The following is a 14,838-nucleotide window of genomic DNA, read 5'->3' on the forward strand; positions in this document are numbered from 1 at the left end:
GGAAAGAGCGCGGGCATGAAAGTCAGAGGGTTTAATCCCGGTTCTTTCACTTGCCTGCTGTGTGACCTGGGGCAAGTCCCTTAAAATTTCCGTGCCTCAGTTTCCTCACCTGTAAAATGGAGATTCGATACCTGTCCTCCCTCCTACTTATACGGTAAGACCCATGTGGGGCATTTATTCATTCAATCGTATTTATTGAGCGCTTACTGTGTGCAGAGCACTGTACTAAGCGCTTGGGAAGTACATGTTGGCAACATATAGGGACGGTCCCTACCCAACAACGGGCTCACAGTCTAGGAGGGGGAGACAGAGAACAAAACAAAACATGTGGACAGGTGTCATCAGAATAAATAGAAATAAAGCTAGATGCACATCATTAACAAAATAAATAGAATAGTAAATATGTACAAGTAAAATAGAGTAATAAATCTGTACAAACATATATACAGGTGTTGTGGGGAGGGGAAGGAAGTAGGGCGGGGGGGATGGGGAGGGGGAGAGGAAGGAGGGGGCTCAGTCTGGGAAGGCCTCCTGGAGGAGGTGAGCTCTCAGTAGGGCTTTGAAGGAAGGAAGAGAGCTAGCTTGGAGGATGTGTGGAGGGAGGGCATTCCAGGCCAGGGGGAGGAGGTGGGCCGGGGGTCGACGGCTGGACAGGCGAGAACGAGGTACAGTGAGGAGGTGAGCGGTAGAGGAGCGGAGGGTGCGGGCTGGGCTGGAGAAGGAGAGAAGGGAGGTGAGGTAGGAGGGGGCGAGGGGATGCAGAGCTTTGAAGCCAAGAGTGAGGAGTTTTTGCTTGATGCGTAAGTTGACTGGTAGCCACTGGAGATTTTTGAGGAGGGGAGTAACATGCCCAGAGCGTTTCTGCACAAAGATAATCCGGGCAGCAGTGTGAAGTATGGACTGAAGTGGGGAGAGACAGGAGGATGGGAGATCAGAGAGGAGGCTGAGGGATTGTGTCCAAACTGATTGTCTTGTATTCATTCATTCTTTCATTCAATCGTATTTATTGAGAGCTTACTGTGTGCAGAGCACTGTACTAAGCGCTTGGGAAGTACAAGTTGGCAACATATAGAGATGGTCCCTACCCAACAATGGGCTCACAGTCCAGAAGGGGGAAGTCCTCAGCCCCAAAGCACTTATGTCCATAGCCATAATCTATTTTAACATCTGTCTCCCCTTCTAGACTGTAAATTCCTGGTGGGCAGGGAATGTGTCTACCCACCCCTTTGTCTTGTCCTCTCCCAAACGCTTAGTACAGTGCTCAGCCTCCTTGCTGACCTCCTAGTCTCCTGTCTCTCCCCACTCCGGTCGATACTTCGCTCCGCTGCCCGGGTCATTTTTTTACAGGACATGTTTCCCCACTCCTCAAGGGACTCCACAGGTTGCCCACTGTTTCCACATCAAACAGAAACTCCTCACCATTGGCTTCAAAACATTCAATCCCCTTGCCCCCTCCTACCTCACCTCACTACACTACAACCCAGCCCGCACACTCCCCTCCAATAATAATAATAATAATAATAATAATAATAATAATAGCATTTATTAAGCGCTTACTATGTGCAAAGCACTGTCTTAAGCGCTGGGGAGGTTAAAAGGTGATCAGGTTGTCCCATCGCGGGCTCACAGTCTTAATCCCCATTTTACAGATGAGGTAACTGAGGCACAGAGAAGTTCAGTGACTTGCCCAAAGTCAGTGCTCGGTACAGTACTTGATACGAGGTAAACGCTTAACAAATACCACAGTTAGTAGTAGTATCATTAGTATCAATCAATCAATCGTATTTATTGAGCACTTACTGTGTGCAGAGCACTGTACTAAGCGCTTGGGAAGTACAAGTTGGCAACATATAGAGAGAGTCCCTACCCAGTATCAAGAGAAGCACAATGGCCTAGTGGCAAGAACACAGGCTTGGGAGTCAGAGGATGTGGGTTCTAATTCCGCTCCGTCACTTGTCTGCTGTGTGAGCTTAGGCAAGTCACTTAACTTCCCTGTGCCTCAATTACTCCATCTGTAAAATGGGGCTTAAGACTGTGAGCCCCACGTGGAACAACCTGATTACCTTGTATCTACCCCAGCACTTAGAACAGTGCTTGGCACATAGTAAGTGCTTAGCAAATACCATTACCACGAGAAGCAGCGTGGCTTAGTGGTAAGCGCAAGAGCTTGGGAGTCAGAGGACGTGGGTTCTAATCCCGGCTCCACCACTTGTCTGCTGTGTGACCTTGGGCAAGTCAACTGTAAAATGGGGATTAAGACTGTGAGCCCCACGTTGGGTACTTCCGAAGCGCTTAGTACAGTGCCCGGTGGTGGGTAGGGACCGTCTCTACCTGTGGCCGATTTGGACTCCCCAAGCGCTTAGTCCGGTGCTCTGCACACAGTAAGCGCTCAACAAATACGATTGAATGAATACGTTGCCAACTTGTACTTCCCAAGCGCTTAGTACAGTGCTCTGCACAAAGTAAGCGCTCAATAAATACGATTGAATGAATATGTTGCCAACTTGTACTTCCCAAGCGCTTAGTACAGTGCTCTGCACACAGTAAGCGCTCAATAAATACGATTGAATGAATATGTTGCCAACTCGTACTTCCCAAGCGCTTAGTACAGTGCTCTGCACACAGTAAGCGCTCAATAAATACGATTGAATGAATATGTTGCCAACTTGTACTTCCCAAGCGCTTAGTACAGTGCTCTGCACACAGTAAGCGCTCAATAAATACGATTGAATGAATGATGACCTTGTATCTACCCCAGCGTTTAGAACAGTGCTTGGCACAGAGGAAGCGTTTAACAAAAACCATTATTCTCCTTATTATTAACGAGGCAGTGAGGAGGCAGGCCGCCGCCTCCAGGGCGCTTCTCCGAACTCCCAGCAGGTGGCGCTCGGGGGGCGGCCTGTCCTGGAACGCTTGGGCTCACGCGCAGGCGCAGAGCGTGAGGCGCGTTGCCGTCTCCATGGTAACGGGATGCGGCCTTAACTTTTCCCGGGAGTTTCCAACCGTCTCTTCCCTCTCCCCTTCCCCTAATCCGCTTTCGCCTAACTTCAAGGACTCTCCTCTCCCCCATCCCTCCCTCCCCAACCGAGGACCGGAGACATGGAGCTGTTATTGCCCGGAGAGGCTGAAGTCCTAATCCAGAACCTGCGGATCTTCCGCCTGCGGGATACGGGCTCCAAGGAGTGAGGAGGGCCCCGGGGGTCGGGGGGTAGGGGGTGGGACGGGGACTACAAAGGGTGGCAGGGATGAGGGAAAAGCGGTTCATTAGGGAATTGGGGAGTTCGGAGCCGCGGGGGGGCAGAGAAATGGCTCCTCAAGATGATGGGACAAGTTGGATAGGATCTTGGAAGAGTTAGAATCCCAGGGTCAGATTTCCAAGATGTGGGGCCCACTCAGTAATTCCCCAAAGTCCAGGACCCTCCTGGTTTAGTGGCAAGAGCAAGGGCTTGGGAGTCAGACGACCTGGGTTCCAATCCCGGCTGCGCCACTTGTCTGCTTGTGTGACCTTGGCCAAGTCACTCACTTCTCTGGGCCTCATCTGGAAAATGGGGGTTAATCAATCAATCAGTCAATCAATCAATCAATCGTATTTATTGAGCGCTTACTGTGTGCAGAGCACTGTACTAAGCGCTTGGGAAGGACAAGTCGGCAACACATAGAGACAGTCCCTACCCAACAGCGGGCTCACTCCCCCTCGTCCCCATCTTACCTCCTTCCCTTCCCCACAGCACCTGTATATATGTATATATGTTTGTACATATTTATTACTCTATTTATTTAACTTGTGCATATCTATTCTATTTATTTTATTTTGTTAGTATGGTTGGTTTTGTTCTCTGTCTCCCCCTTTTAGACTGTGAGCCCACTGTTGGGCAGGGACTGTCTCTATGTGTTGCCAATTTGTACTTCCCAAGCGCTTAGTACAGTGCTCTGCACATAGTAAGCGCTCAATAAATACGATTGATGATGATGATGATATTTATTACTCTATTTATTTATTTATTTATTTTACTTGTACATATCTATTCTATTTATTTTATTTTGTTAGTATGTTTGGTTTTGTTCTCTGTCTCCCCCTTTTAGACTGTGAGCCCACTGTTGGGCAGGGACTGTCTCTATATGTTGCCAATTTGTACTTCCCAAGCGCTTAGTACAGTGCTCTGCACATAGTAAGCGCTCAATAAATACGATTGATGATGATGATGATGATATATGTTTGTACATATTTATTACTCTATTTATTTATTCATTTATTTATTTATTTTACTTGTACATATCTATTCTATTCATTTTATTTTGTTAGTATGTTTGGTTTTGTTCTCTGTCTCCCCCTTTTAGACTGTGAGCCCACTGTTGGGTAGGGACCGTCTCTATATGTTGCCAACTTGGACTTCCCAAGCGCTTAGTACAGGGCTCTGCACACAGTAAGCACTCAATAAATACGATTGATTGATTGATTGATAGAAGGGGGAGACAGAGAACAAAACCAAACACACTAACAAAATAAAATAAATAGAATAGATATGTACAAGTAAGATAGAGTAATAAATATATACAAACATATATACATATATACAGGTGCTGTGGGAAAGGGAAGGAGGTAAGATGGGGGGATGGAGAGGGGGACGAGGGGGAGAGGAAGGAAGGGGCTCAGTCTGGGAAGGCCTCCTGGAGGAGGTGAGCTCTCAGTAAGACTCTTAAGACTGTAAGCCCCACGTGGGGCAGCCTGATTACCTTGTATCCACCCCAGCGCTTAGAACAGTGCTTGGCTGAACAAATACCATATTTTGTTTTCCGAGAGCTGGATGAACTTGGGTAGCGGTTCCAGTTTACCTCTTTTCTCCCTCCGTCCTTTTGGTCAGGTGGTGCCGACAGCATGAGTACATCGAGAAGCTGAACATGCAGGCCATCCTGGATGCTACAGTCAGCCAGGGAGAGCCCATCCAGGAGCTGCTAGTCAACCACGGCAAGGTACATTGAAAGAGCTACTTGAGCTACAGAGCTCAAAGGCGGCGAGAGCATGCGATCTAGGCACATCCTCTTCCCCTTCCTGTCTACACTACACTCAGCTGCCTGAATTATCTCTCTAAAATAATGCTCAGCACACGACCCTCCTTTCTTCAAAACAATCATAAAGTCATTCATTCATTTAATCGTATTATTAAGCACTTACTATGTGCAGAGCACTGTACTGAGCGCTTGGGAAAGTACGATACAACAATAAACAGTGACAATCCCTGCCCACAACGGCCTCACAGTCTAGAGTATCGTATTTATCGAGTGCTTACTCTGGGCAGAGCTTTGAACTAAATGCTTGGGAGAGTGCATTTGAGTTAGTCAACATGATTGTAAACATGATTCCTGCCTTCAAGGAATTTACAATCTAGTGGGGGAGACACACTAAAATAAATTACGGATTTTGGGAAGCGATACATTATGAAGAAGTGCTAGGGGTGGGTGGGGAACGAATAGCCAAGGGTTTAGGGGCTCAAAAATCACAAATAGCTACCCATTTGCCTTCACTGCAAGCAGAAACTGCTGACCATTGGCTTTGTACATATTTATTACTCTATTTATTTATTTATTTTACTTGTACATATCCTATTTATTTTATTTTGTTAGTATGTTTGGTTTTGTTCTCTGTCTCCCCCTTTTAGACTGTGAGCCCACTGTTGGGTAGGGACTGTCTCTATATGTTGCCAACCTGGACTTCCCAAGCGCTTAGTACAGTGCTCCGCACACAGTAAGCGCTCAATAAATACGATTGATTGATTGATTCAGTGTACCCCATTAGATCTGTTGTTTTACCGGCCCTCTTCAACTGCTACACCCCAGTTCACACGCCGAGCCACAACCCGGTTCACACACCACAATCCAATTCACACCCCACCCCAGTTCACAGTTTTCACTCCCTCCTAAACGAGTTTTATCATTCTACCTCGCTCTCAACTCTCCTACCTCCATCTCGTTATGCCTTCCTCTTGCCTAGAACATCACCATCAGTGGTATTTATTGAGCGCAGAACGCTGTACTGAAAGCTTGGGAGAGTACAGTACAACAAAGTTAGCAGACATGTCCCCTGCCCATAACGTGCTTACAGTCTAGATCTTCCTCCCCTTTCAAATTCACGAGACCACAGCTCTCCCCATTTTCAAAACCCTCCTGAAAACCCACCTCCTCCAGGAAGCTTTCTCCAGTAATTATCTTCCCACCTCTGCCACTTAGCTGTGTGACTTTGGGCAAGTCACTTCACTTCTCTGTGCCTCAGTTGCCTCATCTGTAAAATAGGGATTAAAACTGTGAGCTCCATGTGGGACAACCTGATTATCTTATATCTACCCCAGCCTTTAGAACAGTGCTTGGCACATAGTAAGAGCGTAACAAATACCATTATTATTAAGGATATGCTATTATGTTATTAATACCATCAGTCTGAATGTGAATGCCCAGACAGAGCCCCCCTTTTTTCCTCTCTTCCTCCTCCCCTCCCCATCGCCCCCCTCCCTCCCTCTGCCCTATTCCCTTTACCTCCCCTCAGCACTTGTGTATATTTGTACATATTTATTACTCTTTATTTTATTAATGATGTGTATATAGCTATAATTGTATTTACTCTGATGGTATTGACACCTGTCTACTTGTTTTGGTTTTTTTTGTCCGTCTCCCCCTTCTAGACTGTGAGCCCACTGTTGGGTACGGACTGTCTCTATATGTTGCCAATTTGTACTACCCAATCGCTTAGTACAGTGCTCTGCACATAGTAAGCGCTCAATAAATACGATTGATGATGATGATGATGATGATGATGTTGCCGATTTGTACTTCCCAAGCGCCTAGTACAGTGCTCTGCACACAGTAAGCGCTCAATAAATACGATTGAATGAATGAATGAATGAAGTCATATCAATCGTGCCCTTAGCACAACAATACTAAGCATTTATGTATACGCTGATTTATATGAATTTATTCACCTATTTATCCTTCCGTGCTCCTGCTATCAAGAGCTGGAGCATTACCCTTTCTCCTCCTCCCACTCTTTGTAAATAATTTGTGCCTTTTTGTCTTCCCCCATTGGCTTGTAAACTCCTTGAGGGCAGAGACTGTCTTTTACTTTTGTCCTACTCTACCAAGTGCTTAGTACAGTGCTCTGCATGCAACCGGGACTCAGTACTACTGATTGACAGATTAATTGATTCGTCTCCCAGGGAACACGATTTACTAACCTCCCAGGAAATGATGGGCCCTTCTCTATCTGCTCTTCCCCAGCTGGCAGACATATACCATTTGATCTTATTTCCTTACTATCATCCAGCTCCCTCCCCCCCGAATTCTTTTTCCTCCTTTGACGACCTGGGAATGTGAGAAGTGGAACAAGATGTCAGTAGTGTGTGGAAGCATTTGGCTGCGGGGGGTGAGAGGGGGCGGTTCGACCCTCAGTGAGGATGTTGAAGTCCTCAGGGAAAGAGAGGAGATGAAGAAACTGAGGTACAAGAGATTAGATGACTTGCCTCAGTCATCTGGCCAAGCAGTGGGGTTGGCAGGGGGAGAGGAACTGAGCCCAGGACTGCTAAATCCCTCCCAGTCGTGTGCTCTAACCATTTCCCTGTACAGCCTCTTCCTTAGGATCTCATGGTACTGAGGATTTTTCCTTTTCTGGAGTCAAACTCCTCAAGATGAAGACCTCAACCTTCCTCCTCACCATTTTCCCTCTAGATCCCGATACTGATCGAGGAGCTGATCTCAGTGGAGATGTGGAAGCAAAAGGTGTTTCCCGTGCTGTGTCAGCTGGAAGATTTCAGACCCCAGAACACCTTTCCCATCTACATGGTGGTGAGTGCAGAACCAACCCCAATTCCTCCCCTTCTACCTGTCCTTTATGCTTGGCTCGGGCTGTCCTGCAAGGCAGGGCCTCTGTGCTATGAAGCATAGCAAGAAGACTCTCTTTCAGAAGGCTGAGCCCATCAGGGGCCTTGATTCTGCCAGGGGCAAAGATCAGATCCTCAGAGATCAGGTAAGGCTGGCACTGCTACAGTAATAACCCAGTTTCTTCCCAATCCTAAGTAGCAATGCTGTTTCCCCTCTAAACTGTAAGCTCCTCGTGGGCAGGGATTGTGTCTACCAACTCTGTTGTTTTGTTCTCCCGAGTGCTCTGTATACAGTCAGCACTCGATAAATACCACTGATTGATCAGGACAGAGACCTAGCAGAGAGCTTGCAGGATATACTAGGATTCCTCCTCAAGGGGAGGAGGTTGGGGTGGTGGGAGTACCAACCCAGGCTCTTCCCCCATACAGGTGCATCATGAGGCTTCTATCATCAACCTCCTGGAAACAGTCTTCTTCCACAAGGTGAGTCGGCCTTGCTCTCCCCATCCCACTCCCTGCCCAGTCCCTTTGAAGGGGAAAAACTTGGTCCAGGTAGCCACCGTGTGTCTGGGGCTTTGGACCTAAGTTGAGAAGCAGCATATCAATCGATCAGTCATATTTATTGAGCACTTACTGTGCAGAGCTCTGCACTAACAGCTTGGGAGAATACGATATAACAGAATTGATAGACATGTTCCCTGCCCACAACGAGCTTATCAGACATTAATAGAAATAAAAATAAATTACAGATATGTACATAAATGCTGTGGGGCCGAGGGAGGGGTGAATAAAGGGAGCAAATCCAAGTGCAAGGGTGATGCAGAAGGGAGTGGGAGAAGAGGACATGAGGGCTTAGTCAGGGAAGGCCTCTTGTTTTACATACAAATCATGTCATGAAAATGTATATTATAGCAGAATAATGATAATTGTGGTATTTAAGTGCTTATGATGTGCCAGGCCCTGTACTAAGCACTGGGGCAGATACAATAGATGCAGAGCCAACACAGTCCCTGACCCACCTGGAGTTCACATCTAAGTGGGAGGAAGAATGAATATTTCACCCCCCATTTTACAGGTGAGGAAACTGAGGCACGGAGCAGTAAATTGCCCAAGGTCACACAGCAGGCAAGTGGCAGAGCTGGAAGTGTACAGTGCTCTAACACAGTAGATGCCCAATAAATGCTCTCGGTGGAGCTGATAATGGTAATATGACTGCCACATGGTGCTTAGTGCTCTGCTTGGGTTTGGGGCTGTGGCTAAGGAGAGACCACTGGCAGTCTGTTGCCCCTGGGGCTAGGCCCTCTTCACTTTGCATTGGCTGGAAGAATTGGCTCCTTCCCCTCTCCCTTCTCTCTTGCCTCCTAGGAGATATGTGATTCGGCTGAGGACACCATCCTGGACTTGATTGACTACTGTCATCGAAAACTCACACTGGTTGTGGCAGGAAGCACCAAGGCAGAAACCTCAGATCCCAGGGAGCTCCCTGATGGGAAACCCATGCAGGTTTGGGAAGGGAAGGGGCTCTCTGCATGGCACAGGCCAGCAGGAGAGATCTGGGCTATGTAAGACTGCTAGGAGAATTGGGAGAGTGCATTTGAGTTAGTCAACATGATTGTAAACATGATTCCTGCCTTCAAGGAATTTACAATCTAGTGGGGGAGACACACTAAAATAAATTACAGATTTTGGGAAGCGATACATTATGAAGAAGTGCTAGGGGTGGGTGGGGAACAAATAGCCAAGGGTTTAGGGGCTCAAAAATCACAAATAGCTACCCATTTGCCTTCACTGCAAGCAGAAACTGCTGACCATTGGCTTTGTACATATTTACAAAGGTCACTCGACCTGGGTAATTTTTTTAGGATCAAAGGTGTAGCCCCGTAAGTACCATAGGGCTGATAACCAGGTTTAGGTGGGCTTTGCGGAATGGACTGCTGGGCTACCTCTCTCTCTCTCCAGCTCACTCTTTGGAAGCCCCAGATAGAAAAGCTCCAGGAAAGGGGTTTGGTGGAAGCCTCCCCAATCAGCTCTGGCGGTAATTTCTCAAGGACCTGGGTTCTAATCCCAGCTCTGCCATTTGTCTGCTCTATGTCCTTGGGCAAGTCACTTAACTTCTCTGTTGCCTCAGTCACCTCATCTGTAAAATGGGGATTAAAACCGTGAGCCCCGCGCATGGGACATGGACGGTGTCCAACCTGATTAGCTCGTATCTACCCTTCTAGACTGTGAGCCTGTTGTTGGGTAGGGACCGTCTCTATATGTTGCCGATTTGTACTTCCCAAGGGCTTAGTACAGTGCTGTGCACCCAGTAAACGCTCAATAAATACGATTGAATGAATCAATGAATCTACCCCAGCGCTTAGTACAGTGCCTGGCACATAGTAAGCACTTAACAAATACCTTAAAGAAAAATTCTCGGTGGTTGCCTTAAGGGCCAGGGAGGTCTGAGCCCTAATGGGCTCGTGTCAGGACTTAATTTGAGCCAGGAGTTTGTCCTCTCTGGGACCTGTTCTGTGGCACCCCTTTGGTTATTCATTCATTCATTCAATCGTATTTATTGAGCGCTTACTGTGTGCAGAACACTGTACTAGGCGCTTGGGAAGTACAAGTTGGCAACATATAGAGACGGTCCCTACCCAACAGTGGGCTCACAGTCTAGAAGGGGGAGACAGAGAACAAAACAAAACATATTAACAAATTAAAATAAATAGAATAAATACAAATAAAATAGAGTAATAAATACGCACAAACATATATACATATATACAGGTGCTGTGGGAAGGGGAAGGAGGTAAGGCGGGGGTGGGGAGGAGGAGGAGAGGACAGGTGTGGGAAGGCCTCCTGGAGGAGGTGAGCTCTCAGTAGGGCCTTGAAGGGAGGAAGAGGGCTAGCTTGGTGGATGTGCGGAGGGAAGGCATTCCAGGCCAGGGGGATGACGTGGGCCGGGGGTCAACGGCGGGACAGGCGAGAACGAGGCACGGTGAGGAGATTAGCGGCAGAGGAGCGGAGGGTGCGGGCTGGGCTGGAGAAGGAGAGAAGGGAGGTGAGGTAGGAGGGGGCGAGGTGATGGACAGCCTTGAAGCCCAGGGTGAGGAGTTTTTGCCCGATGAGGGGGCTGTTGCAGGCAGCGGTGGGGAGGGTGATGGCCCGGGCTGCAAGCTGCGGCAATGGAGGACAGTCACCAGTTACCAGCCAAGCCGGAGCAGGAATCTGGAATCACCGAGAGGGGTTGCCTAGACCCCTCCCAGCAACCCCCACCCCCTGATAGCTGAGTGATAAAATTATGGATTATGCATTCAGCCCCAGAAGAAGAGGAGCTTCTGCTCTTCAAGCCCCGTCTCCAGCCCCACCCTCAAGCTGGTCTGGGGAAGGTCGGATTGGGCAGCAACGGGAGAACTTCTGGTATTTAGTGACCCAACACTTTCCCCGCCCAAATTTAGCATTGGTTGGTTTCCCTCAGGAACTGCAGAAGCAAGCCCAGGTGATGGAGTTTGAGATTTCACTGAAGGCCCTTTCCGTACTGCGCTACATCACAGACAGCGTCAGTAGGTGAGTGATTTCAGACCTGAGCTGAATGGATCGGAAGCCCCCTGGGGGACGGGAACTGGGTCCAACCTGATTACCTTGTGCCTACCCCAGCATTTAGTGCCGTGCTTGGCAGATAGTAAGTGCTTAACAAATGTTATTATTATTATTATTGCTAGTGTCATTTGGTGGGACAGTGTCTGAGACACAGTATCCCGTAGTGGGGCATCCTTTCGCCGAGGAAGAGTACATTGGATATTGGGTTGGTGTGAAATTGGATGGAGGTGGAAGGGTCCTCCTTGATTTGCCCTCTCCAGCTTGCCCCTGAGCGCAGTGACCCGGATGCTGAATACCCACAATGTGCCCTGTCTCCTGGTGGAACTACTGAAGCACTGTCCGTGGAGCCAGTGGGAAGGAGGTAGGGCTCAGCATGATAAGTCACACTTCCAACTAGAGTACTGATCTTCGTTGGACGGGCCCACAATGGGGTGGGAAGGAGTGTGCTCTGCACACAGTAAACACTCAATAAATACGATTGATTGATTGAGTGTGGAACAACTGAGGTCTTTCCTATGGGGTCTGAGGATTTTTCCGGGGGAGGGAGCCTCTCTGGCCAGCTTTTTGTGAGGGTGCTTTTTCTCCCCCCAGTTCACGCCTAGTGATGCCCCACAGCCTCTAGGACACACCGACCGAGCCATCCCATCCCCTTCGACTCCTCTTTACCCTCTCCGTTGCCCTTTTCCTCTAGGCAAGCTCAAAAGGTTTGAGAATGGCCGATGGCAAGTCATGGCCCCGAAAGACCAGCAGAAGATATCCAAACTGGATGGGCAAGTGTGGATCGCTCTGTACAACCTGCTGCTCAGTCCTGCGTGCCAGCAGAAGTACAATTATACCAGCTTCAACAAGGGTCAGCTGCTGAAGGTACCGAGAGGGTGCAGGGCCAGAGAGCTGCCTTTCTTCAGGCGGGGGAGGGAGGTGGGGGGAACCCACGGAACAGAGAGCCTCGAGGATTGAGGCATCGCTCTCTGTCTCCCAACCGTGGGAATACCCAGCCTGGATTCTTCTCTCACAAGGTTTCTCCTCAACTTATTCTCAGCTCCGGGCTTTCCTCACTGATGTGCTGCTTGACCAGCTGCCCATCCTGGGGGAACTGCAACGCTTCCTGAGCCATTTGGCAGTGACAGAGCCCAATCCGCCCAAGAAGGACGTGGTGTTGGAACAGGTATCCTTCGGGTTCAACCCCTGGGATCGGACCCTCTGAGCCGGTGACCCGTCTAAGTAAGCAGCACACCCAAAGCCCGAACCCTACCCCCATGGACCAAAGGCTGCCCTCCCGGGGAGCAGAAGCTTCTCAAGGGAGGTTAAGCAGGCCCTGACCAGCCCAACTGCTTTGACAGTCAGTCATTAAGCTCTGTGGCTTAAACGTGACACTGGAGGAAGAAACCTAGACAAGATTTTTGAGACACCAAGGTTTCACTTGACTCCCCCGTCTGCTCGCCACCTAAAGGTTCTCAAGTACGCTTCCTCCTCAACACCTCCTCTTCCTCCTCAGACCCCAGAAACCAGAATTTCTATGTCACTTTCATCTCAGGCCCCTCTATCCCCTCCCTCCCTCCCTCTGCAATGACTTTTTTCCCCCTCCTTCTCCGGCTACCTCCACAGATCCCCGAAATCTGGAACCGCCTGGAACGGGAGAATGAGGGCAAGTGGCAGGCCATTGCCAAGTACCAACTGAAGAATATCTTCAGCCTCTCGGAGCGCGACCTGCGACAGCAGGCACAGAGGTGAGGGCTCGAGGGCAGAGACTCAGAAACCTCTGAGTCAGAGACTCAGAGACTGGGGCAGGCAGAGGCAGACCCACAACACACACTTTGTGCTGTGGACCGGCATGGCTTTTTGGGTTGCCCGGAGACCAGGATGCATCCTAGCCAGCTCTTGAACTCCCTCCTGTTGCAATGTTCAGCCCAGCATGGTTTCTTGCAGGTGGGCAGACACCTACAAACTGGACATGTTGGAGGCTCTGGCTCCTGAGAAGCCCAAGTGTGCTCTGTGCAGCTCTGAGGCCACCAAGCGCTGTTCTCGTTGCCAGAACGAGTGGTACTGTAATCGGTAAGAGCCCGCCACATCTTTCCTCATCTGTGCCCTAGCTGTGGGCATCAGAAAGCCGGTGCAGATACCCGATCCCAGCAATGGGCCATGGCTCCAGCTCCGAGCCCTTGGACCTGGATCGTGCCAATTTCCGGAACAGGCCCGTGTTCTTCCTCCCGTCACTGGGATTCATTCCCCTCCGAGGCCCATTCAATTCTTGGCCACTTTGCCAAGAGACTTAGTTGACGCCAGCTGAGGCACAGGCCCTGTCCGCTGAGACTCACCCACTCATTTCATTTTCGGCCCTTCCCGACCACACCCCAATTCAAGCCTCCTCCAGTCTTGGTCCTGAGCCTTCAGGCTTCTCTTTCCTCTCCTCTGCCCAGGGAGTGCCAAGTGAAGCACTGGCAGAAGCACCGCAAAACCTGTGATCTGATGGCTGAGGCCCTGACCAAGTTAAAGGAGGAGCTCAAAGTGGAGACAGAAGTGCCTCAGCAACCCTCTTCTGAATCAACAGCTCAGCCATAGGGGCCCCCAGCTAGCAAACCCTCCTTCCCTAGCTCTGCCTGAGGCCTCTGGCCATAAATATTCCAAGCTTGGCTCTGGGCCTCCTCACTCTTTCCATCCCCCTCTCCCACCGCACCACTGCCACAGCTCCACTCCCGCTTAAGGGAAAACTGTTCAGTACTTTGCTCAGCTGCCATTCCCATAGTCCGTCCTTCTTGCCCAACCCAGGTTCCCTATACCTTCCCTCCCCCTCCTATCCTCCTCCTCTTCCTCGAAGACCTCCCGTAGCAACCTACCCTCACTTCTTGAGTGGATCGGGGGCCCTGCTTTAAGTGGTTGCTTACGGCTCCTCACCACTTCCTCTCTCAACTCTCCGTGGAGGGGGCCAGCCTTGGGGGAGAGGAGGGTGGCTCACGTCACTAACGAGAACTGCAAACCCTGGGCAACGAGCGGGTGAAACTTCAGCCGGAGACCATGACCCTGCTCTCCCTGGGAAAGATTCCCCTCCAGAGTGAAAGCGGCTTAGCCCTGTAGGGAAGGAGACTGGCTGATGGGACAGAAGAAGGAGGGGCCGGATGTGGCCGATGGGTTGAGTTGGGTAGTATGGGGATGTGGCTCTGGCTCTCTTTGTGGCACAATAAACCATTTCCCTTGAGAAAGAAGTATTTGTTTCAATTGTTTCTCCCCCACAGCCCAGGGATGGGGTTTAGCGTCCCACTGACTCTGAGCCAGGGGTGGAGCCCGGATTTGCGGATGGAAGACATGTGTAATGCTGTCCTGAAGCCAGAGGCTGTTCAGCTCCTAGAGAGGGAAGGGGGCTTGGCTCTCCCCGCTCCAGAAAAGCAGAGCAGGT

At 49.6% G+C, this 14,838-nt stretch overlaps 1 protein-coding gene across 1 annotated transcript; it reads left to right on the forward strand.

The window, feature by feature from the left end:
- Positions 1-2,972: 2,972 nt before the first annotated feature.
- Positions 2,973-14,644, forward strand: ZMYND10 (zinc finger MYND-type containing 10). The gene is made up of 12 exons (XM_038773037.1): positions 2,973-3,182; positions 4,863-4,971; positions 7,714-7,830; positions 8,295-8,348; positions 9,231-9,368; positions 11,326-11,414; positions 11,708-11,808; positions 12,139-12,311; positions 12,487-12,612; positions 13,053-13,174; positions 13,374-13,499; positions 13,865-14,644. The coding sequence occupies exons 1-12, from the start codon at positions 3,100-3,102 to the stop codon at positions 14,004-14,006; spliced, it is 1,380 nt and encodes a 459-aa protein (XP_038628965.1). The 5' UTR covers positions 2,973-3,099; the 3' UTR covers positions 14,007-14,644.
- Positions 14,645-14,838: the final 194 nt, after the last annotated feature.

This window comes from Tachyglossus aculeatus, chromosome X1 (genome assembly GCF_015852505.1).
Source record: "Tachyglossus aculeatus isolate mTacAcu1 chromosome X1, mTacAcu1.pri, whole genome shotgun sequence".
Lineage (NCBI taxonomy): Eukaryota > Metazoa > Chordata > Mammalia > Monotremata > Tachyglossidae > Tachyglossus > Tachyglossus aculeatus.